Genomic DNA, 23,191 nt, shown 5'->3' on the forward strand with positions numbered 1-23,191 from the left:
TCCAGGGACATCTTTCATCTAGTGAAGCACTCCTATAGCTGGCAAAGCGAGCCTCATTTTATGGTCTGTCATTGACATTATGTGTCTTGCCTGAAAACCAGTGTTTGGCAATCTGTATCTCCAAGCAATTTTTTTCAATGGTGCGTATATCTGTTTTATTAAAGAACCTTATTGTAAATGATGGGTATTTAATTCTCATTTGCGTACCAGATGTTTCCTCCCCCTCCCATCCTGCCAACTGGCACAGTGTTTCCCTGGATGGAGGGCATGAGTGTTTTGGGGAATTTTCATTAACTCTGTTCTATTTAAAAAAAAATAAACAAAGACAAATTGGCCTCCCTCCAGTCATTTATGCCTGATTCCCTGATTCTCTCTATTATTGGATTTGTATGGATTGAGATAATGATGTGTGTTTGTTAAAAGAAGTGCAACATGAATTAGACAAAATTCTTTATATATTAATTTTTCACTTTAAGTTTTCCTGTTAATGTCTCTAGTAGGCAAAATGGAAAGAATGATTTGTATTTTTGCCCTTGATCCCTGTAATTATTATTTTAAAACACATTACCAAAGCAAATTATTTAGTACTTCTCATCTGCCTGTATCTCATAATTCTACTTTCTGCTCTATTACTGTTTAATGCTCTAGTGCATTCTGAAATACACTTTGTCAGATAGATACTGAGCTACACAAAGTAAAGGCCACCTCTGCAGTATGAAGGCCTTCTAGAATATTGTTGCATGGATTACTGGTGGGCTTTCATAAAATGTATCAGTTTTGTTATATATTTTTCTTATCTTCTAACCATGGATTAAACTTTGCTTGAGGTGTTAAAATCTGCTAGACATTAGTGTAGGGCAATATCTTTTTGGTGGATAATTTAAAAAAATGTATCCTTCTCACCCAAAACCACTGTACAATTGGCTGTTTTCACTGTTAACACTAAAAAAAATTTGAAGAATTCTCCATTCACCACAAAACTAGTTTCAGTCTTCTACCAGCTAAATGAAGTCTAAATGTCAGTTTAGAAGAAGAAAACAAAACGTTTTCCTTCTCAGGCATAGGGAAAGAGTTTTCTGGCTTGCCATTCCAGTTCTCTCTCAAACACTCTTACTGTTAGTTTCTCAAAGTAATGACCATACAAGGTGTCCAGTGAAAATGAAGTCAAAAGACAACAGACCACGAGTAAAGATGGGCTATGTGGCTCTATGGTTCTGATTCAGCTACTGAAGAATTAGAGAGAATCTTACAAAAAACTTGACTTAAAAGAGCATTTGTGGCCTTTGATTAAAGAGATAAACCGTGGGTGGTCCAAGCTGAAAGATTAAGGGAAACAACTTTCTATCCTTTGCTAGCTGGGTTGGTATGTGAATTCTTGTCTAGATTTACTGCTGGTGTTCTGCCTTTGCACATAAATAAACTTTGTTGAGGAGTCTCTAGAGCGGTGCTGACTGTTTACAGAATTTTGCCTCACTCTTTTTTGTTAAGTCTCTTGTATTTTTTCAGGGGACTCAACAGGAGAAGAATCCAGTTTCATCTTGGGATTTGTATTTTAATTTAGTTTTTTATTGAAAATAATGGGAGAGACATAAGAAGCAAAGAGAAGATCATTACAGAGACTCACTAGACAAGGTTCAATTATACAAATTCAGGAGATAAGGTGGCGAAGATGATGAGTAGAATATATATAACCTCCCATGTGCACAGGAATCTTATCAGCTACTTAGATGGTTTTCTTAACTTGCTAAATAGAACAGATGTTTGAGATTACTGTTTAAGAGAGGGGAAATCTTTAACATCCATTTGGGAGGTAATGTCATTTATATACCATTTCCAAGCTTGAACCAACTCAAAATTTGGGATTTTTGTTTAAAGTTTGAAATCTTATTATTTCTATTTCAGTGCAAGAGCATCACTATCAGGGCAGGCTATTTGTCAACAGTATTATTCACTGAAATTAAAGCATTTGATTAAAGGGAATGATTTTCAAAGTCTGAAAGTTCTATTAACTCCCTATGCCCATCAGTTTGAGTTGTTTAGAATCTAAATCGTGTGATTATGCTTCAGTTCTACACAATTTTGGAGAAAGGTACATTTCTTCTGACTTACAACATACTTAATTTTGAAGCAATTAATGATGACATAAAAAGGCAGCAAAAATAAACTGTGTTTACATCTTAGATTGTGATCTATTCAAACGGGAATGAGCTTCTGTACCTGTAATCTACAGCAATAATGTGCTGCTGCTGACAATTCACTAATTTCAAAACAGGTATCTGTGCCATTATACACGAGTTCTAGAGATTCCTCATCTTCTCCCCACTCTAATCTGTATTCAGAGATGTCAGCACCAGAGCATTCAGGACTCTGCAAAACAAATATCTGGTATTTTAGTAATTCAATTTAAAGATGGAGAGAGATCTCATCACATTTGACATAAAAACAAGATCAGTAAAAGTAAATTGTGTTTACATCTTAGATTGTGATCTATTCAAAAGGTAACGAGAAACCATGATCACTGCAAAGAGGCACACTTGAATTAGTGCCCTGGGTTGCCAAAATGAGGCCAGTTTAGCAGAATGGTGCAAACTCTATGTGCTTGAAGGAGATAAAGGACTGGTAGACACTGGGAACTTACTAGGGATGTTAAAATGCATGCAACGTGTAACTGCTGAAAAATTCAGCAGTTACGTGGTTACACACGGGGCTAGGGGGAACTTCTCAGGAGTTGGTGAGCATGAGGAGCTGGCTTTAAAGCTGGGTCCCCACGACCACTGCCTCCTGCAGAGCCACCGACTCCCACTCCAGCCTGGTGCTTGCAGGGAGCCAGTTTAAAAGCTTCCTCTCCCCACTGCCTCAGAGGCCACAGCACATGGGGAGGGCAGGAAAGCCAGCTCCCCACATGCATTGACTCCCACCTCTGTATTAGAGGCTGCAGCATGGGGGATGGGAAGGAGAGTTGCTCCCTGGGAGCTGGTGCTCGTGGGGAACTAGTTTAAATGCCAGCTCCCTGCATGCACTGGCTCCCATCCCGTGTGTAACTGTGAAGGTTAAACAATGAGCCCAGGCTCATTGGTTAAGCACGTCTATGTGCACACTATCACATCCCTACAACTTACATCAGCATAGCTCTGTCTCTCTTCCACTCTCTGCCAATCTCATCCCAAGCGCAGACAGCAGGAAGTAATGGAAGAATTTTTCTGACAGCTTATCTACTACTCGTGGGCAGATGGATTGCTTATGGGAGATGAGAGAACACCTCCTGTTGGTGGAAGTAGGGTCTACACTGAATTGTTATAATGGTGCAGCGGTTGCCTTTTAATTCGTAGAAGTGAGGACATTTGCACAGCATGTAAGGCATTAATTCCCATTGGGACTTTCACAATAAAAACTTCTCTCTCAGCTGACTTGGTAGCTGCAAGGCCTTGAACCGTATAGAAATGTTTGCTTCTAGACCAGGGTTAGTGGTCTCAACATGACTGCAGGAGATTGCTGGCTAAATGAAGTACTTAAGTCATTAAAAATGAACAATTATATTTCCCAGGAAATCATATCCACCAGGCACTACTCTTTCTAGTGTGGAGGTGCCCAGTGAAAGTCAGCAATCAAGCTAATGGGCAAGGTACAGGATAGTAGAGTCAGAGAAGCTAACACAGCTAAGGATGAATGTAAAGTTAAAGCAATGTGCCCCATGAGATGGTGCACACTCCAGTATTACAATACTATAAAAGATGTTTTGTCTTTCATGCCTTCAAGTGAGCAGCAGGCTTTCTTCCATCATGCTGCAGATTTGGGGACTGTCAAGACAATTTGACTACACACCAGAATCTATATATGTCCCGAAGAATCCCCACTTAGTGAGGGCAGGGGAGCGTATAAAAAAAACCATGTAAGTCACTGAGGAAGCTGGTGGCAAAATTGTGAAATTAACTCAGTATATCTTGAATCCCAGATCAATGCCTTATTTATAAGCCCATCTTTCATACCCTGTCCTAATGGTTTAACATGGTTTTGATATGGAACTACGTGACTATTTTCAGAGAGTCACTTTGACAGAGCAAATCTTTAAAAAAAAAAAAGATCAGTGAGTGAGGAGCACACACAAACCAAAAGTTTGCAGAAGCTTCTGGGATAAACTACATTAAACTTGTCTCCGTTCTCAAACCCCTAATAAACCTGGGTGACAAGCAAGGAACAAGAAAAGCAGGGAAATTTATTGTCTGTGTGTACAAGAGCATTTCTGAGTGGGCTGAGATTGTGAACTGCTCTTGAAATTAGCTTTCAAGTACTAATGATCACATTAGTTTGAATAAGCAAGATAGAAATCAAAAGTACAGAGTGTTTGTCTTACCTCCCAGCTTACACGTACACATGTGTCAGACACAAAGGCAAGGAACAGTGCTCGGCACTGGCCGGGTGGTCCTGCTGCTGTGGTGACTTCTGTGGCATCAGAAAATGGCCCATACTAGGAAGGTGCGAAAAAAGATATTACACAAACAACTTTAAAAGGTTTTCATAACCCACACATAGAAATATTCTTAATTTAACAAACATGAAGACAAATTATGTCTCTGATGTATCCCTAACCAAGGTATAGCATTAGCTTGGCAGTCTTCATTTCACAGGTTTGCAAATAGCCTTGCGTAATGAGAATACCCAGTTTGCCTAAAACGCTGTCAATACAAAGCTACTCCACAGAAAATGGCTCTCTCTCAGCTTTTATGCGTCAGTCAGAACAGTTAGCAAATCAGACTTGGGTGATACATATACACAAGTAATTAATACAAAAGAAAGAAATTGATAGTTTAATAATTTGCAGGTGCTGTTTATTTTTTTTAATACCTCAACTAATTTTGATACAGTTTTTCCTCATGATCTACATTATTTAAAAGTTTTACATTACTAAGAGTTGAGTAATGGTCAGCAGGGACCCAGGTGTTGAAGCATATAAATCTTTAGAAACCTAATAGGTTTTTTGGGAGCAGTCTGATAGTAGAGTAAGCAATGCATTACACTACTTGGTCCCACAGAGCATACATTTTCAAAATGCTGGGAATTATGCCCAAAGAGACAGGGCCTAATCCAACATTGAAGTCAAATGGAATTCTTCTACTGATTTCAATGGATAGAGCACCAGGTTTTTAATTCCTAATGGGATTAGCTAAATAGGTTTTATGAGGAATTTGAAAAAATACGCATACCCGAGGTTAAATTAAAACACATTATAAACGATTAATGAACAAAATAAGTCTTCCCTAAAATGTCCCAAAAAAACCTGCTTGAAATTGCTGAAGTGTAATTTATCTTTATAAAAGGTAAACATTTTTGTTGTTGTTGTTGTTAAAGATGTACTGACCAACACATCATCATTAATATGGGTCTAACTCACTCAGAACATTAGATCAATTTAGCAGAAACTATGTTTAAACAGAAATGTTGTTCTCAACTTTTCTTTAAAAGGCCATTCTGGGTGGGGCATTCTGAGTCTCAACACACTGTCTTCTCCACTTTCTCTCAATTTTTTTCCCTCTCCCATATTTCCCTTTCCTCTTCATCTTTCCATTCACCAGCTATAGATGAACTAGTACATACACTGCCAGGATTACTGCTAAATCTTAACCATTTTGACAAAAAACCCTCTTCTGGCATTCTTCTTCAGATGCCCCTGTTGATGCTGTGCAAAATCTTAAACCTTACCCCTCCATCATTCAAAGCTCTCACTCTGAACCAATATGTTGTTCCTGGAAGAAGGTTGCTGACTGTGCACTCTAGATCAGGGCCACGGTACACCTCAGAAATAACCTCTTCCGGTTCTGCCATTTCCACACTGTACTCCAAGACTGGACAACCACTTTCTGACACAGGGACATCTACAAAGAATCAGTATCATTTATTTATTGTTGATATAAAGACACGGATGTACATGATGATTATCATACAGTGATTCACCTTGTACCACAGATAGGTACCACCTCTAATGATTTTGTCTCTCTGATAAGTGTTTCATGCCTAGACATATGTAAGTGGGGTCACTGAAATAATTTGATTCACGCGGGTCCTTAAGTATTTACAGGCTCAGACCCTCAACTAGCAGTAGCTATGGGTACTATGTTGTAAAGCTCTGCTCTTCTAGTGTTCTAATACCACAAGTAGGCCCATTAATGTTACTGACCTCTACTATTGGTATCAAGCACAACTCCCATGGCATACTACTGAACAATGGGGGCTGATATCTGTTTTTCTTTTAATTGCAAAGCCATAAAACGTAAGAACGTAAGAAGTGCAATACTGGGCCAGATCAAAGATTTGTCTAGCCCAGTATCCTGTCCTCTGACAGTGACCAATGGCAAGTGCCCCATAGGGAATGAACAAAACAGGTAATCAGCAAGTAAAATCCAGCCCTTGTTGCCTATTCCCAGCTTCTGGCAAACAATGAAACTAGTGGTATCTTATTTCAATACAAGGAGTAATTACAATTATACTGCTAAATGAAAATGTAAGTTTATGATGATTTTTAAAAGAAAATAAATATATCATAAAAGCTCAGTGGGGCTAGTTTTGCTGTCAATATATACTACTTTGTGCAGATTAATAATGAAATGGACTCAGTACCTTTTAAATAATCAATTCCTAGCTCTTCATAATGCTTTTCATAGGTCTCAAAGCACTTTACAAAAGGTAAGTCAGTATTATTATACTCATTTCACAGGTGAGAAGGAAAGCTCAGTCCTGCATTCTCTGAGCCATTCAAAAGCCTTGGCAAAATCAATGGGGATTTGGGTGTATAAGGATCACTTGGACACACTTCATTTTTTAAAAACAGCTCACTGATACTGTGGGCTTTTATTTGGCCATTCATCTCCTTTGAATGGCTCTTGAGGAAATATACCATTATCAAGGCTGTGTGTTTGTCATGGAGGTCATACAAGTTACAGATTCTGTGACCTTCATGACTTCTGCAGCGGCTGGTGCGCCTGGCCTGAGGACCACTCAAGCAGCTCAGGCAGTCTCTGGGCCAGGTGCACTGGCTGCTGCAGGGGCAGTCTCTAACTCCCACCCCCTCCCAGTGGCAGGAGTTTTGGGTCGGGGGCGGGGGGGCTCAGGGATGGAGTATGGGACAGTGCTTACTGGGGCTAGGACTGCAGTGAAATAAAATGGATCTCAAGTGATCTGACGTTTTTGCAACGAAAGGCTAATGCTTAGAAACTGTGTTACAGATCCTGATCATACAGTACTGACATAGGCATAACTCCTAATTGAATTAACTGGGAGAAGACTTTAGTATCAGACCCAAAGGAAAAAATAAAGACAACTAATTTAAAAGAGCTTGATACAAAGCACACTGAAGCACTGGACTTTGGATCATGGACTGAAACATTTTGTTTCATCTACTACAACCTGACACAAACCAAGTAATAAAAATCAGAATGCAAAATCCTATATGCATTTTCAGGGCTCGCCAAGCCACGGCGAGCCTCGCTCAATAGCCGCGCAGATCGCCTGAACCCGGCTCTTCCGGGTTGTAATCTACTCGCCACGCACAAGTAGATTACATAGTTTGTCGAGGCCTGTGCATTTTAGTCTTTAGCTCTTGAGAGTAAGTTCATTCTTTAAATGATGGCTCAAGTTTGGTCCATATCAATACTTCAATCCAAGTGTTTTGAAAACATAAAATGGCTGCAAGTACTGACACCTACCCCATTTTAGCTGAACTTCTTTGTGTTTTGGTTTTCCCAACATTCTTGGCGGCCGACAGTGACCTGGTGCAACACTAAGCGTACGGACAGGTAAACTTTCAGAACACTGGAAAAGAATATGACCTAAGATTAGTAATTCTGCTAAAAATACATCTATTAATGGGGGACAACAAAATAAGTCTTGGTCTTCACAATAAAGAGATGCCTAAAAAATACTATTTTGCCTGACAAGAAAGAAACGGTAAGAGACTATGAAATGGTTAGTTAATACTTCACTGATATGAGCATTATTTACATAATTTTATTAGCATCGTTTATATTCTATTTTCACTAGTATCAATGAATCTCTCTCTCTATATATAAAAACATTTCCTGCAGGATGACAGAGTGACGTCATCACGTCATCTGCATCCTCATGCTGCTGCCCGCCTCTATCCTCAGCTGCTTACTGTGGCCAGCCTCGGTGTCAAGCCCTCCGGGTATGGGCTGCTCCAGTTCCAGCTTTACATCTGCTTGGGCTGGGTACCCTCTGCCATCTAAGCCCAACCCCACGCCAGGCCGTGCCAGGTCCCCGCTGCCATCTGAGCCCGACCCCCAACCCTCCTGGGCTGTGCCATGTCTCCTTTGCCATCCAAGACCACCCACCAAGGACATGCCGGGTCCTCTCCGCCATCCAACCTCCACCCACTCAACTCCCTCACTCTTTCCATTGGTATCGCACACCCAGCCCGCTCCTGCTCCCCCTCCCCCAGCCAGACACCTATCCCTAGAGTGCGGGGGGTTGGCAAACATAGTAAAAAATCCTTTACTAAAACTATTTTATTATATTTCACATAGCTCTCAAGAATTCTGGGTACTAATGAGCTCTCAAGAATATGGCTCTTTCATGCAGCAGAGAAAAGCATAAAAACAACCAATAAATTGGAAGCTGAAGTTAAAGAAAATACAAACAAAAAAAATCAGGCAGCTTTTTTTATTACAGTGACAGTGACTAACTATTGCAACAAACTACCATGCAAAGAGGTGCATTTTCCCTCTCTTGATGTCTTCAAATCATGACTGCATGGCTTTCTGAAAGATATGTTTTAGTATAACACAACTGATGCTTTAGTCATGCATAATCCAGGGAAACTGTATGAAAATTGAATGGCCTGTGATATACAGAAGGTCAGATTAGATGATTGAATAGCTCCTTCTGGCCTTAAACTTAAAATACGATTTTTTCATGGTAGTACAATGTTAGTAATAGCTTGGAAGACTTCTTTCGGATAACATTCAGTTTAAAATGCTATTTTCCTTTTCTCTTGTACATCCCATGGCTGATACACAAAAAAGCATTTCTTACATACACTATGCACTATGGCTACGTCTAGACTGGCCACATAAGACGGAATAGGCATGCAAAGCAGGCAAGTCAGAATAGGGAAATCCGCGGGGGATTTAAATATCCCCCGCGGGATTTAAATAAACATGGCCGCTGCTTTTTTTCTGGCTTGGGGAAAAGCCAGAAAAGAGCATCTAGACTGGCGCGATCCTCCGGAATAAAGCCCTTTTCCGGAGGATCTCTTATTCCTACTCGCAAAGAAAAGCCGGAAAAGAGCATCTAGACTGGCACGATCCTCCGGAATAAAGCCCTTTTCCGGAGGATCTCTTATTCCTACCTGCAAGTAGGAATAAGAGATCCTCCGTAAAAGGGCTTTATTCCGGAGGATCGCGCCAGTCTAGACGCTCTTTTCCGGCTTTTCCCCAAGCCGGAAAAAAAGTGGCAGCCATGTTTATTTAAACCCCACGGGGGATATTTAAATCCCCTGCGGATTTCCCTATTCTGACTTGCCTGCTTTGCATGCCTATTCCGTCTTATGTGGCCAGTCTAGACATAGCCTATAAGTATACTCAAACCTAAGGGCAACTCTTTTAAAGTGCCTTGGGAGCCCCCAACAGGAAGGGCTTATAGCAAAGGATAAAAAGCAATTAAAAATGTTTGGATCCTTCATATGCAACCTTAAGGAGAAGAGTCACTTGAATCCACTAGTTTGTGTTGCCCTCTACTGTCATAACAATGCTGCCTTGATATTTCAAAGGCTTAACCAGATGCTTAGCTTTGTGCAAGTGAGTAGACACACTGAAGTCAAAGTGAGTTCTCGGTAAGTAAAGTCTGCAAGATCAGGATCTTTGTTAGTATTACTATGTAGAAAAATGAACACAGTGCAAACAGGACACAACATTCCACAGCATCCGAATCCATATGGATCCAGTCTGTTACAAAAAAAACCAACATGAATAATCCAAACAGCAGCCAATCAAACTGAGGAATTCATAGCGTTTTTCTCTTCAGGTGATTAGAATATGAGTATAACAGACTAGCAGGCTGAAAAGACTGAATTTATAATTTGGCTAAATATATTTAAACTAGCCAATTAGCCCATCATAAGATGGTATTTTAGGTCTCTCCTCCACGTCGGTCTTCTCTACTGAGCCTCCGGTCTCTCGCTCCATCTCTCTTTCTCTTTCTCCTCCTCCTACTGCCCCCCCTCTCCTCTGCCTCCTGCCTCTCTCTCAATCTCTCTCTTTCTCTTCTCTTTCCCCTCCTGCCTCCCACTTGGGGGACCGTGGAGCCCAAACAGCTCCCCGTGCTGCATGGGGAGCGCGGAGCCCAAATGGTCGCTTGCGCCACTTGCTCTCACAGAAGTCAGCCGAGCACCATGGCGGGAGGCAAAGGGGGGCAGGGCGGCGACGTTCACGGCCAGGGGGCGGGGTCTGGAGCCGCTGTCACGCTGCACGTCAGTACCCCGCCCCCCTTCGCCTCCCACCGTGGCGCTCGGCTAAAATGTTCAAATTTTGCATGCATAAAGATAGCAGCACCTTTCAAAATGAAATCACTTTCACAGGGACAGCAGTGCAAATCAGTGAGGTTTTTACCAGGTATGTAAAAGGTTACCGGGTACACCAGTAAGCCTCACCCTTAAGGCTTACCAGTTCCAGTAACTGGTAGGGGCAGAAGCAGCTCCCTGGGTTGCTCCAACCCCACAGGGCCCACCACTACTGGCCAGAGCAGCCTTTGTCCATGGTGAGCCCATCTGGCCCTTCCCCCACCCCAGGTTACATGCTGTGATTCCCAAGGAGCAGGGCTGGCAGGGACTCCCTGCTCCCAGGGAGCCAGCTGCAGAGCCCATAGGGAAGCCTCCCTGGGAGCGGGGCTGGCAGACCTTGTAGCACGAGTGACCGTGTAACTGCAAAGATTTTTAGCGCGGTTACACAGTTACTTTTTAAATGACTTATTCCTACTTTTTACTGTATTAATAATACTACCATATTAGCCAAGTACATCAGCTATTAATTAAAGCAGAAATCATTTAGCAAAACTAAAATGTAGAGCATAGGTGAAATTCTGGAAAATGAAAACATTATAGTTCTCAGTGTTAAACTACTCTTACCTGGCTATGACCACCAGTGCTGATACAGCATGCCCGGAGTTTATACAAAGTGCCTGGTTTCAAGTGAGTACAGGTATATTCTGTAGCAGATCCACTATATGCCACTTCCCATTGATTTGCTGTAAAATTAAATGGACTCTATCAGCTTTGCTTTTGTAAACAATGCGCACACCACACACACTCTCACTCTCTCTTTCTTTTTCTCTTTGTATGGCTACTATTCCTCCATGGAGTTATACATGAGAAAAATCATGTTAAAGGGTTTCTTATACAAGTACCATTTTTGTGAAAATAAAATGTTCATGCTGTGAATGACTATCCAATTATTTCTTAAAGAAATATTTTAAAAATGAAACAGAAAGTGTAGTCCTGAAACCTTACACTCCACTGCCCTACAGAAAGGAACAGGGACACAAAAAAACACAACTCCCCAAAAACAAAACAAAAAAAATCCAGATAGTCTTTGAAGTGCTACGTAGTTTCTCCTTGGCTACGTCTAGATTGGCATGATTTTCCAGAAATGCTTTTAACGGAAAAGTTTTCCGTTAAAAACATTTGCAGAAAAGAGCATCTAGATTGGCATGGACGCTTTTGCGCAAAAGCACTTTTTGTGGAAAAGCGTCCGTGGCCAATCTAGACGCGCTTTTGCGCAAAAAAGCCCCGATCGCCATTTTCGCGATCGGGGCTTTTTTGCACAAAACAAATCTCAGCTGTCTACACTGGCCCTTTTGCGCAAAAGTTTTGCGCAAAAGGGACTTTTGCCCAAATGGGAGCAGCATAGCATTTCCGCAAAAAGCACTGATTTCTTATAGAAGGAGTCAGTGCTTTTGCGGAAATTCAAGTGGCCAGTGTAGACAGCTGGCAAGTTTTTCTGGAAAAGCGGCTGATTTTCCGGAAAATCATGCCAGTCTAGACGTAGCCCTTTTGTTTTAGCAAGATCAGACTAACACGACTACCTCTCTATTACTATTCCCATACTCAGTGTTATTCATCATCATCCAACCTGCAGGTCAAGACGGGTGGCATTTTAAGCTTGCAGATCAACAACTATGGCTGGGTTTTACACAGGGTGCAATAGAGGAGCAAAGGCCATTTGCTGCTCTTTTCATATCTTCCCCTCCGCACCTACGAAAGGGGAGACACAGTCTGGTCTTCCATGACGATCATTTTATTATCCATTGAAATGGAGCTACAGTCAAAGTGCTTCAGTCACTGGATTGTGGTATAACCTGTGATAAGTTACTTTACCACTGTTGTCTAGTTTTCCTACCAATACAATTGGTGCAATACAATCTGCTTCACATGGATGTTTGCAGTTTGAAGTGGTCTGAAAAGTGTGTTTGTGTGTGTGTGCGGGGGGGAGGGGCGTTATCACAATCTGGGAGCAGTAGCTTTGGTAAGACAGTTGCTAATCTGAGCCTCTTAGTAACCAGGTTTGACTTTTACATTTTCTTCCGGGTCTGCAACCCCTTGTGCCTGCCTGTACCCCATATCCCACCACTTTAAGGGGTGCTTAATTCATTAAAGTTTGAAGTCGTAGGAAAAAAGTGCACAGAAATACAATGTAATGAGATCATGGTAGTAATTATATTCTACAAATGGATAGATTTTAACCAAGCACAATTGGCACATGCTTAACTTAGATAGCCTGGCCAAGGAATCCATGATAATTAATGACAGCATGGAAGTAGCTACGCTGGCAAAGCTGTGCTTTGTACTGGTCTAGTGCAGTGGTCTCCAACCTTTTTAAACATGAGATCACTTTTTGAATTTAAGTGCAATTCAGGGTCTACCTCAAACACAAACACTTTTGCCCTGCGCCTCATTCCTGCCCCTTTTCCGAGGCCCTGCCTCTGCTCACTCCATCATCCCTCCCTTCCTCCCTCATCCTCACTCATTTTTATCAGGTTGGGGGCAGAGGGCAAGAGAAAGGTTGGGGGAGAGAAGATGCTGATCTTGGGCTAAAGGATTGGAGTGTGGAAATGGTTCTGAGGTGAGCCTGGGGCAGGGAGTTGAGGTGAAGGAGGAGGTTCAGGGTGCAGGCTCTGGAAAGGAGTTTGGGTGCAGGGGGTGGGACTCAGAGCTAAGGCAGGGGTTTGGGGTGCAGGAGGGTTTCAGGACTGGGCCGGAATCTGGAATGTGGGTGCCAGCTGGGTACCTCTTACCACAAGTGGCTTCTGGGTGGTGGTGCAGGGGGGTAAGGCAGGCTCACCCCTATCCTGGCCCTGCACCAGTCCCAAAAGCAGTCAGCAAACTCTCTCCAAACCCCCCCCCGCTCTGTGGAGCTGGCATACAGGATGGAAGGAGGGGCACCCTGCCCTGCACGGTAAGAAAGAGGCTCCCGGGGCAGGAGCTGTATAGCAGTGCTGAGAAAGTCAGATGAACTGCCAGCACTTGGTAGCCTCCTGGACAAACCTGTCAGGATCACCTATCAAAGGCTCCAATATCTACCAGTAGATCTCCATCTACTGGTTGGTGACCACTGGTCTAATGAAACTATGCCCCATTAGCGAAAAAAGCTTTACCGGTGAGGTTTGCTGCCTCCCCCGTGACAGTCAGAGATCACACCTCTTTGTACTTCTGACTGACACAGTTATTCAGCCAGAAGCCTATAGAGTATATAGCCTAGCTCAGAGAAATTTTTTCTTCAATTAACATGTTAATGTAAAGCTCAGTTTTATATTTAAAATGTTTAGTAAAAAAGCTAATAAAGGACACAGGAAAGATGCCAGACTAAAGTGTTTATCTAAAAATACCATCTACAATAGTTGATATAATTGTTTCTTGTACAGACATGAAAAATTATCCATGGACTGTGAAATTGGGTCTCTCCCCCATGAAATCTGGTTTTTGTATGCTTTTATGTTCTACTATGCAGATTTCAAGGGGGACACCTGTTTCTCAAATTGGGGGTAGTTGCAGGGTGGCCACAAGTTTATTTTAGGGGAGTTGAGTATTGCTGCCCTTATTTCTACACTGCCTTCAGAGCTAGGTGGCTAGAGACCAGTGTCCGTTGGCCAGGAGTCCAGATCTGAAGGCAGAGTTGCCACCAGCAACAATGCAGAAGTAATGTAGCAGTACTGCAACTCCCACCCTACAATAATCTTGTGACCCCACCACCTCTAACAACTCCTTTTTGGGTCAGGACCACTATGAAATTTCAGATTTAAATAGCTTAAATCATGAAAATGACCATTTTAAAAATTTTATGACCATGAAATTGACCAAAATAAATTGTGAATTTGGTAAGGCCCTATTTATTACTTTATTGCTTTACAAAAATTAATAGCTGACAAAGCCAGCTTTGCTAACTATAGAAAATATACAACCACAAAATACTGGAATAGATAGATTCTTATCAAATTTACCTTCAGAATTTCCTTCAGAAATCTCCAATAGGTATTTTAGGATTTCTGAACCACCATTATCTTGTGGAGGATCTGAAAAATGGGCATAATTTTTGTTAATAAATTAGATTTGGAAATAAAAATACAGTGACAGATTTTGGTCCTACAAAATCAAACATATATCTAGTAAGGAAAGCACGTCAGATCATTAACTACGGCATAAAGAACTAATGATGCATAGTGTAAAGGCCTCTACTCAGCACCTTGAGATTTCTTTTTAGCGGTCTTTCTGTACTGTAACAGATTCATTAGGCCACAAATAACTCATGACAGAATCGATGGGGAATATTTACTGCAAATAGCTACTTGTCCAATTGAATCAACAGGACTAAAGCTGAAGATAAATCATATGCTTACAAATGTGGTATTCATAATTTTAAAGATGATGATTTTAGACTCCATTCTCTGAATCTATAGATAATTTCCAGACAACCTGGAATCTTAAAATATACTGTTGATTTGTTAACCGTACCACATACTTTGACTTTGATTCTGTTCTAGATACTTAAGTGGAATCAGGAGCTTTAACCGATTTTTGGAAAGTACTTACATTGTTTACTCAAAGCTGTGATTCCAGGCAGTCTGGTTTTCAAAACTGATGTCTGGAATCCTTAATTAGCATCGACTGTTTGTAAATATGTTACCTAGCAGTCACCTCACAAAAGGCATGGTTCTTGTTACCAAGAGCTTACATTCTACATGCAACATGACATGCCCAGAAAGGATTATAAACAGAAACTGAGGCACAGGGGAAATGGGGAGGGAGAACAATGGTGACAGTAATAAGACTGCAGACGTGTCGATGTGCCTAGCCTGTTGCATTACATAATTTGTTTAACTTTTATTGTCCATTTCACTTTTTCTGACAAGACAGCAGAAATAAGTTTTTAGGAGGAACCTGAAGGAGAAAGCTTGGTAGGCAGGTTTGAGGTGTCCAGTCTAAGCACTAAGGGAGCATGGAAGAGGACAAAATGATATTTGTGAGGAATACTGAGATTAGTATCATTGTCAGAGCAGATAGGTTGGGATGTGGGCAGGATGTAAAAAGATACAGGGCCTTGAAAGCGAGGACAAGAACCTGGACTTAACACACAATACATTGGGGCGATCAGTGAATTGTCTCAAAGAATTGTGTGTGTGTGCGCGCGCGAGAGCTGTGCGGCGAGAATATTAGCTGAACAACTATGCTCTTACTATATGGCTGTCTTTAAAAATATTTTTGAGCTCTCTGATAGTGGAAAAAGTTGTGGCTCTTCACCACAGGTTCAAGTATCTCTCAAATGCTTATTTAACTTTCTAAATACTTCACTTCTGGACTGAGAAGCAGCATGCAAAATATTAACCTAATGTGCCATTCAAATAGATTTTGTTTTTACTTAGTTTATCTTCTGCCATAAACTGTTACTGCAAAGTGAATGACTAAGCTTACCCCATTTAACATTGAAGCCATGAGATGTTATTGGCCCCTTAATAACAGGTCTGGTAGGAGGTCCCGGCCTGTCTGGGCTTGTTGTGCAGACCAAAATTTCACTTGGGCAACTCTTTCCTTCCACATTAGAAGCAATCAGCTGAAACAAAAACATAACTAATGGAACTATTCAGTTCTCTTTTCTAGAAGTTTTGCATGATTTAATCTAATACAAAATCCATATAATTATTGTTTATTAAAATAGGCAGCATGTATCAAGTTACAGCAAATTGTGTACGAGTCTAACAAAAGGTAATTGATCATAAAATTTATTTCATTAGTAAGTATCTTCTGTGTTTTATTCTGGTCCCACTAGTACTGTGTTGTAGTAAATTAAGATGAGAAAATTCTTAATGTCTTTTTAAAGCAAGTGTCACATGGCAACCCTTTTTTATCTACCTGTAGAGAAGGTAAATAGTGGTAGCTTCAGAATGTATCACTCTTATTTATATTATCACAATGCTTAGGTATGGACCAGGACCCCACCTGAGGTACAAACACAGAACAAACTGCAACAGAAACACACAAAGCAGGCACATGTAACATATCCTAATCCGCACTTTTGAAGCAAAAAGATCCAACTAAAGTATATGCTCTACTGGCCAGATATTGAAGTCTTTACTCAGGAAAAACTGAGACTTCAGTGGGAATTTTGCTAGACTGAGTGAAGACTTCAGGATTCAACTCTAAGTGTGTTAAAAAGGAATTAAATAATTGTAAATACAAATTAACAAATTCTTCTATCTGCAAGCCTTAGCTAATCCTGTTACTTCCTTTTCAATGGTCACTTCCATCAAACACCTCTAATTAGGGTTGCCAGATAGTTTCAACAAAAATACCGGACACGCTTGACATTATATCACAATCTACATTACATCGTATGTAGAAAATATTGGACATTTATATTTTCTCAATTTGTTTCCCGAACAGAAAATACTCGACTGTACGGTTCAAAACCTGACCCCTAGCAACCCTACCTCTAATTACAAACACCCTCCCTGCTGAGGGTAAAAAGTTGGATGTGTTCCATAGCCAGTAAATACGACTCCTGCATTCAGATGGTGTGTGTGTGTGTGTGGCTATGTCTAGACTATATGGCTCCGTCAACGGAGACATGTAAACTAGTTTACCTGACATAGTCAATGAAGCAGGGATTTAAATAATCCCCGCTTCATTAAAATAAAAATGGCCGCCACGCTGTGCAGACAATCAGCTGACCCGCACAGGGAAGCCTTTGTCGACCTCTCCCTTATGCCTCGTGAAGCGAGGTTTACCGGAGCAGTCGACAAAGGCTTCCCTTGTCGACCGTGGCACATCTAGACTGCCCCGCTGTGCCAGGTCAGCTGATCGTCGGCACAGCGTGGTGGCCATTTTTATTTTAATGAAGCAGGAATTATTTAAATCCCCGCTTCTTTGCCTATGCCGAATAAACTATTTTACATGGCTCCGTTGACGGAGCCATGTAGTCTAGATATAGCCTGTGTGCGTACGTGCGTGCGTTAGTAGAAACTGACATAAATTCTTGGAGAAGCTAATTCCAAAACCCACAGGAAGAAAGGAAATTCCTGATTTAGTTCTAAATGGAGCACGAGATCTGATCCAAGAAGTGATTACAGATGAACTGCTTGGTAATAGTGACCATAACATAATTAATAAATGTAACAACTTTCTGGGGAGGAAAACACCAAAGAAAACCACCACAACAGCATTTAATCTCAGAAAGAGGAATGACACAAAAATGAGGAAGCTAGTTAAAAGGAAATGAAAAGATACAGTCCCAAATGTGAAATGCCTGCAAGCTACATGGAAGCTATTTAAAAAACACCATATAGACTCAAATTAAATGTATACCCTAAATAAAAAAACATAGTAAAAGAACCGAAAAGTGCCACCATGGCTAAACAACAGAGTAAAAGAGGCAGTTAGAGGCAAAAAGGCATTATTTGAAAGTTGGAAGTCAAATCCTACTGAGGAAAGCAGAAAGGAGCATAAATTCTGGAAAATTATACCGAGGCACACCAAAACATTGTTTTAAGTACATCAGAAGCAGGATCTAAACAATCAATGGGACCACAGGACAATTGAGGAAATAAAGGAGCACACCAAGAAGACAAAGTCACAGTGGAGAAACTAAATGAATTCTTTGCATTGGTCTTCACTGCAAAGGATGTAAGCGAGATTCGCACACTTGAGTCATTCTTTTTAGGTGAGAAATCTGATGAGATATTCTTGATAGAGGTGTCACTAAAGGATGTTTTGAAGCAAATTGATAAATTAAATAATAATAGGTTCCCAGGGCTGGAAGGTATTCTTTCAAGAGTTCTGATTTAACTCTAATAAGTAACTGCAGAACTAACTGTGGTATGTAGCCTATCATTTAAATCAACATCTGATCAAAATAACAGGAGGAGAACTAATGTGATGCACCGAAGCTGATTCTGGCAATTACAGGCTAATAAGTATAACTTCAGTACCAGGCAAATTGGTTAAAACATGAGTAAAGAACAGAATTATCAGACAGAGAGATTAACACAATTTGCTGGGGAAGAGTCAATCTGGCTTTTGTAAATTAGAATTCTATGGGGGAGGAGAATCAACAAACATGTGAATGGGGTGATCCAGTGGACAGACTTTCAGAAAACCTTTGACTAGATCCTTCACCAAAGACTCTTAGACAAAGTAGGCAGTCATAGGACAAAAGGGAAGGTTTTCTCATAGATCAGTAATTGGTTAAAAGACAGGAAACAAAGGTAGGAATAAATAGTCAGTTTACAGAATGGAGAGGGGTAAACAGTGTGTCTCTCCCCCCCCCCCCCGGGATCTGTACTGCGGTCAGCAATGTTCCACATATTTATAAATTATCCAGAAAAAGTGGCAAATAGTGATGTGACAAAATCTGGAAACAATACAATACTCAAGATTGCATGCCGACAATACTCAAGATTATTATATCCAAAGCAGACTGGGAAAAGATACAAAGGGATCTCACAAAACCAAATCAAATTCAATGTTGACGAAGGCAAAGTAATGCACAGAGGTAAACATAATCCCAACCATACATATAAAGTGATAGATCTAAATTAGCTGTTCCCACTCAAGAGAGAGATCTTGGAGTCAATGTGGCTAGTTCTCAGAAAAAATTCACTCAGAGTGCAGCAACAGTAAAAAAAGCGAACAGAACATTAGGAACCATTAGGAAAGGAATAGATAATACAATAGACTATATCATAATGCCTCTATATAAATCTATCATACACCCACATCTTGAATAAAGATGCACACAAACCTGGTTGTTCCATTTAAAAAAAGATAGATTGGAATTGGAAAGGATACAGATACGGGGGAGGGGGAAAGATTAGGTATAGAACAACTTCTGCACGGGGAGAGAATAATGAGACTGTGACTTTTCATCTTAGAAAAGAGATGATGGGGGGGGGGGGGGGGCATGACAAAGGTCTATAAAAGGGGTCAGCAACTTTTCCAAAGTGGTGTGCCAAGAATTAACCCTCCTGCCCAGGGCCCTGCCACTCTCCCGGGGGGAGAGAGGGGAAAGGGGATCTCTCCACCATGCACCCAGTGGCCCACCTTAGTCAATGCAAACCTTCCCATGGATTACCAATTGATAATGGAAACTCACCGTTAATTACATTATTAGGCCTGAGCCATTATGCTAGTGCTGCAGTTGGGGAGAATATTTTAATTTAAATTATTAAACAGATTAAGCATTTTAACGTTCTCACGTTAATTTATCAAATTTCATTTTAAGTAAAGTAAAATATTATGTCCCATAGAAACGGTTTCAGTGTTTTCTTTATTTATGGCAGGGGTGGGAAAACCTTTTGGGGGCCACTGGCCCACAGAAAAATCAGTTGGGGACCAACTGAAAAAAATTCCTCCCCAAACCTCCAACCCTCACTGATGTGGCCTCCAACTGAGACACCTCACTCTTCTGGTGCTCCAGCCCCATGGGGTGAGGGGAAGGGACAGGGAGGACCGAGGTTCAAGGCTTCCCATAAACCAGATTTACTTTTCTGGGGTTGAAGTTAGTGGATTTTGTGGCCCCCCTTAGGCTCTGGGGTGGGACCAAACATGAGGGCTGTGTCTACACTGGCCCCTTCTTCGGAATAGCCATGCTAATTTAGAACTTTGGAATAGGGAAATGCGCGGGGGGATTTAAATATCCCCCGCGGGATTTAAATAAACATGGCCGCCGCTTTTTTTCCGGCTTGGGGAAAAGCCGGAAAAGAGTGTCCAGAATGGCGCGATCCTCCAGAATAAAGCCCTATTCCGGAGGATCTCTTATTCCTACTTTCAAGTAGGAATCCCCCAAGCATTTCCCTATTCCAAAGTTCTAAATTAGCATGGCTATTCCGAAGAAGGGGCCAGTGTAGACGTAGCCGAGGGGTTCAGTATGGGCTGCCAGTAAGTGGGTCAGAGATGTAGGATCTGGGTGGGAGGTGGGATGCAGGATGGGATGAGGAGGGCAGGGTCTGGAAGGGAGTTTGGCGGCCCGAGAGGGTGTGGGTCCGAGAAGGAGTTTGGGGGCAGGAGGGTGTTGGAGGAGTAATGCAGAAAAGGTGAGAGGGTGAGAATGCAGACAAATAGCTACAGTAGTTGGGGAGGGAGGCAAAGAAGTGGGGAGTAAAGGAAAGGAAAGTGCAGCTTCTGCAAAGTAAAATTGTATCCCCCCTCACATGAGACTGGAGATATACCTATCTCATAGAACTGGAAGGAACCTTGAGAGGTCATTGAGTCCAGTCCCCTGTCCTCACAGCAGGACCAAGTACCATCCCTGACAGATTTGCCCCAGATCCTTAAATGGCCCTCTCAAGGATTGAACTCATGACCCTGGGTTTATCAGGCCAATGCTCAAACCATCTGTCTTCTGCTTCAGCCTCACTCCTCTCAGCCCCATGATCCCCCCCAGCCTGATCCCCTGCATCACCACATGCCCCTCAGTGAAACCTCTGCCCCTCCCATCCTTCCCCCACAGCCTCCTTCACCCCCCTCCCCCAATTGCACTCACCAGCAGGACAGCACCATTGGGACTTGCAGCCCTGGGGAGCAATGCTGGGATAGGGAGAGGTGGGGACAGAGGCTCTTCCCTGCCTGGTCCAGGCCTTTGCCTGCAGGCTGAGGCTCCTGGGCTGGGTAGGCAGAGCCCGGGGCTGCCCAGGGCTGGCTCCAGCCCGGTGCAGCAGGGCGCTGGGGAAGGGGCTCCCTGACCTCGCAGACAGGCCACGGGCAGTAGGCGGTGCACCCTGGGCTCCAGCACGCCTTGTGTGACCGGCCATCCTGAGCAAGCCTAGCCCCACTCCCCTCTGAAGCGGAGCCTGTAGCATGTGGGGAGAGGGGAGAAAGAGCATTTAACTCCTTAGCTCCACCGGGCAGGGGCAGCCCCAGGGACGCATGCACGCCTCTCCCGTCGCCCACAGGGAAGCTGGAGCTGTTGCTCCAGCCTGCAGCTGCACGGCTGAGGGTGCCTGCAGCATGAGCTCCTCGCTGAGCTCCTACCTTGTGTGCCAGTGAAAATCAGTTTGCATGCTGCTTGTGGCATATATACTGGGGGTTGCTGACCCCTGGTCTATAAAATCATGATGGGTGTAGAGTAGAGAGAAAGCAGATAAAATACAGTTTACTCCTTCTCATAATACAAGAATTAGAAGTTACCAAATTAAATTAATAGGCAGCAAGTTCTTCATACAACATCCAGTTAACTTGTTGCCAGGGAACGTTGTGAAGGCTGGAACTATAACACGATTAAAAAAATAGTTAGATACATTCCTAGAGGATAGGTCCATCAATGGCTTTTAGCCAGGGTAGTCAGGGATGCAACACCATGCTCTGATTATCTCTATCTTCTGTTTGGCAGAAGCTGGAACTGGATGGCAGGATGGATTGATCAATGATTGCCTGTTCTATTCATTCCTTCTGAAGCACCTGGCATTGGCCACTGTCTGAAGACAGGGTACTGGGACAGCTGGACCACTGATGTGACCCAGTTTCCTATGTAACAACAGCCCAGGATCATGCATACTTCCTGGTCTACTTATGAGGGAGGGACCAAGGATCAACATTTGTTTCAGACACACCATACAGTTTTGGGTTATGGTATCACTGCACTGTAAGACCAGCACTGAAGAGCTCAGTTTCAGGATAAAAGTAACTTCCTAAACTCAGACTACAAGAAAAAGAACCATCTTTTAGCAAAAAGCAGCAGCATAAACCATGCTAAAATAAAGAGCATAATATGGCAACCCATCCATGCAATTCTGACTCTCAAGTTTATATAATTCTGCATATTCTTATGTGGCATCTAGAGATAGGTACACGTGTCTTTAATGCCTGTAGCAATCCTCTGTGTGCGTAACATTTCGCTGCATCTTTGACCCAGTGACATAGTGCATTGTTCTTGCAATGAAAATTTGTATCCAGTTTTCATACAAAAATTAAACAGAGGGATTTTCAGATATATGCTCTGTAAAATAATTGCTATGTGTTGGAAGCTCAGTGTATATGAACGTTAGAGTTAATAGCCTTGTTCCACAAAAAATACAGTACTTGCAACAAAAAGTGCATTGTACCATGCCACCTTGTGGACAAATGATAAATTTACAGGCATGGGGTTTTCAAAGACCAGATAGCTTGGACTTTTAGGTTAGCAAACAAATATTTAGCTTGTAAAAAAATCAGACATACTAATCTTGGGCTTTCTTATTATTAAATAACACTTGTAATATGCTTGACATCTTCAAAGGGCTGTACTAATGAGTTATAATATCACCAGAGTTATAAAAATGTATCTTAGGGTGAGCTATCTTTGGAAGAAGAAAACATGAAGGTCATGAAGTATAAACCTGCTGGACAACCAAATTCACATTTAATAGATGGGAAAGCTTCATTTTTCATTTGTTGGGTGAACCTATCTCCCTGAGTCCTAGGAATGTCCCTGTTTCAGTGTCCCTGTTTGTTTTACAAAAACAGTGTTTTCTTGTCCCAGTTTCTATAACCATTGCAGATTGGTTACCTGAAGGAGTTATCAACAGCTGAAGGAAATGAGCCACAAGAACCATCGGAACTCTATGTCATGCTGTTACATGTTGACATCCTGTTCTTCTATCATGGAAGAGACTTTCCATAAGCATCCTTCTTTCATGGACCCTAAATCCAGAACCTCCTGCCTGT

At 42.0% G+C, this 23,191-nt stretch overlaps 1 protein-coding gene across 6 annotated transcripts in view; it reads right to left on the reverse strand.

Annotated features, from left to right (window-relative positions):
• The window catches only part of FNDC3B (fibronectin type III domain containing 3B), a 392,858-nt gene that overhangs the window by 71,983 nt on the left and 297,684 nt on the right, over positions 1 to 23,191 (reverse strand). For 5 of the 6 annotated variants that reach the window (XM_075937956.2, XM_075937959.2, XM_075937957.2 and 2 more), the window contains exons 15-21: positions 15,968 to 16,106; positions 14,500 to 14,571; positions 11,132 to 11,250; positions 7,698 to 7,803; positions 5,698 to 5,870; positions 4,352 to 4,465; positions 2,218 to 2,367 (exon numbers count right to left, since the gene is read on the reverse strand). In XM_075937956.2, the coding sequence (XP_075794071.2) occupies positions 2,218 to 2,367; positions 4,352 to 4,465; positions 5,698 to 5,870; positions 7,698 to 7,803; positions 11,132 to 11,250; positions 14,500 to 14,571; positions 15,968 to 16,106 (873 nt within the window). The remainder of the gene's footprint in view (positions 1 to 2,217; positions 2,368 to 4,351; positions 4,466 to 5,697; positions 5,871 to 7,697; positions 7,804 to 11,131; positions 11,251 to 14,499; positions 14,572 to 15,967; positions 16,107 to 23,191) is intronic. The other variant, XM_075937961.2, reaches the window with a different exon arrangement.

The sequence above is a fragment of the Pelodiscus sinensis genome, chromosome 10 (assembly GCF_052426305.1).
Source record: "Pelodiscus sinensis isolate ZL-2025 chromosome 10, ASM5242630v1, whole genome shotgun sequence".
Lineage (NCBI taxonomy): Eukaryota > Metazoa > Chordata > Testudines > Trionychidae > Pelodiscus > Pelodiscus sinensis.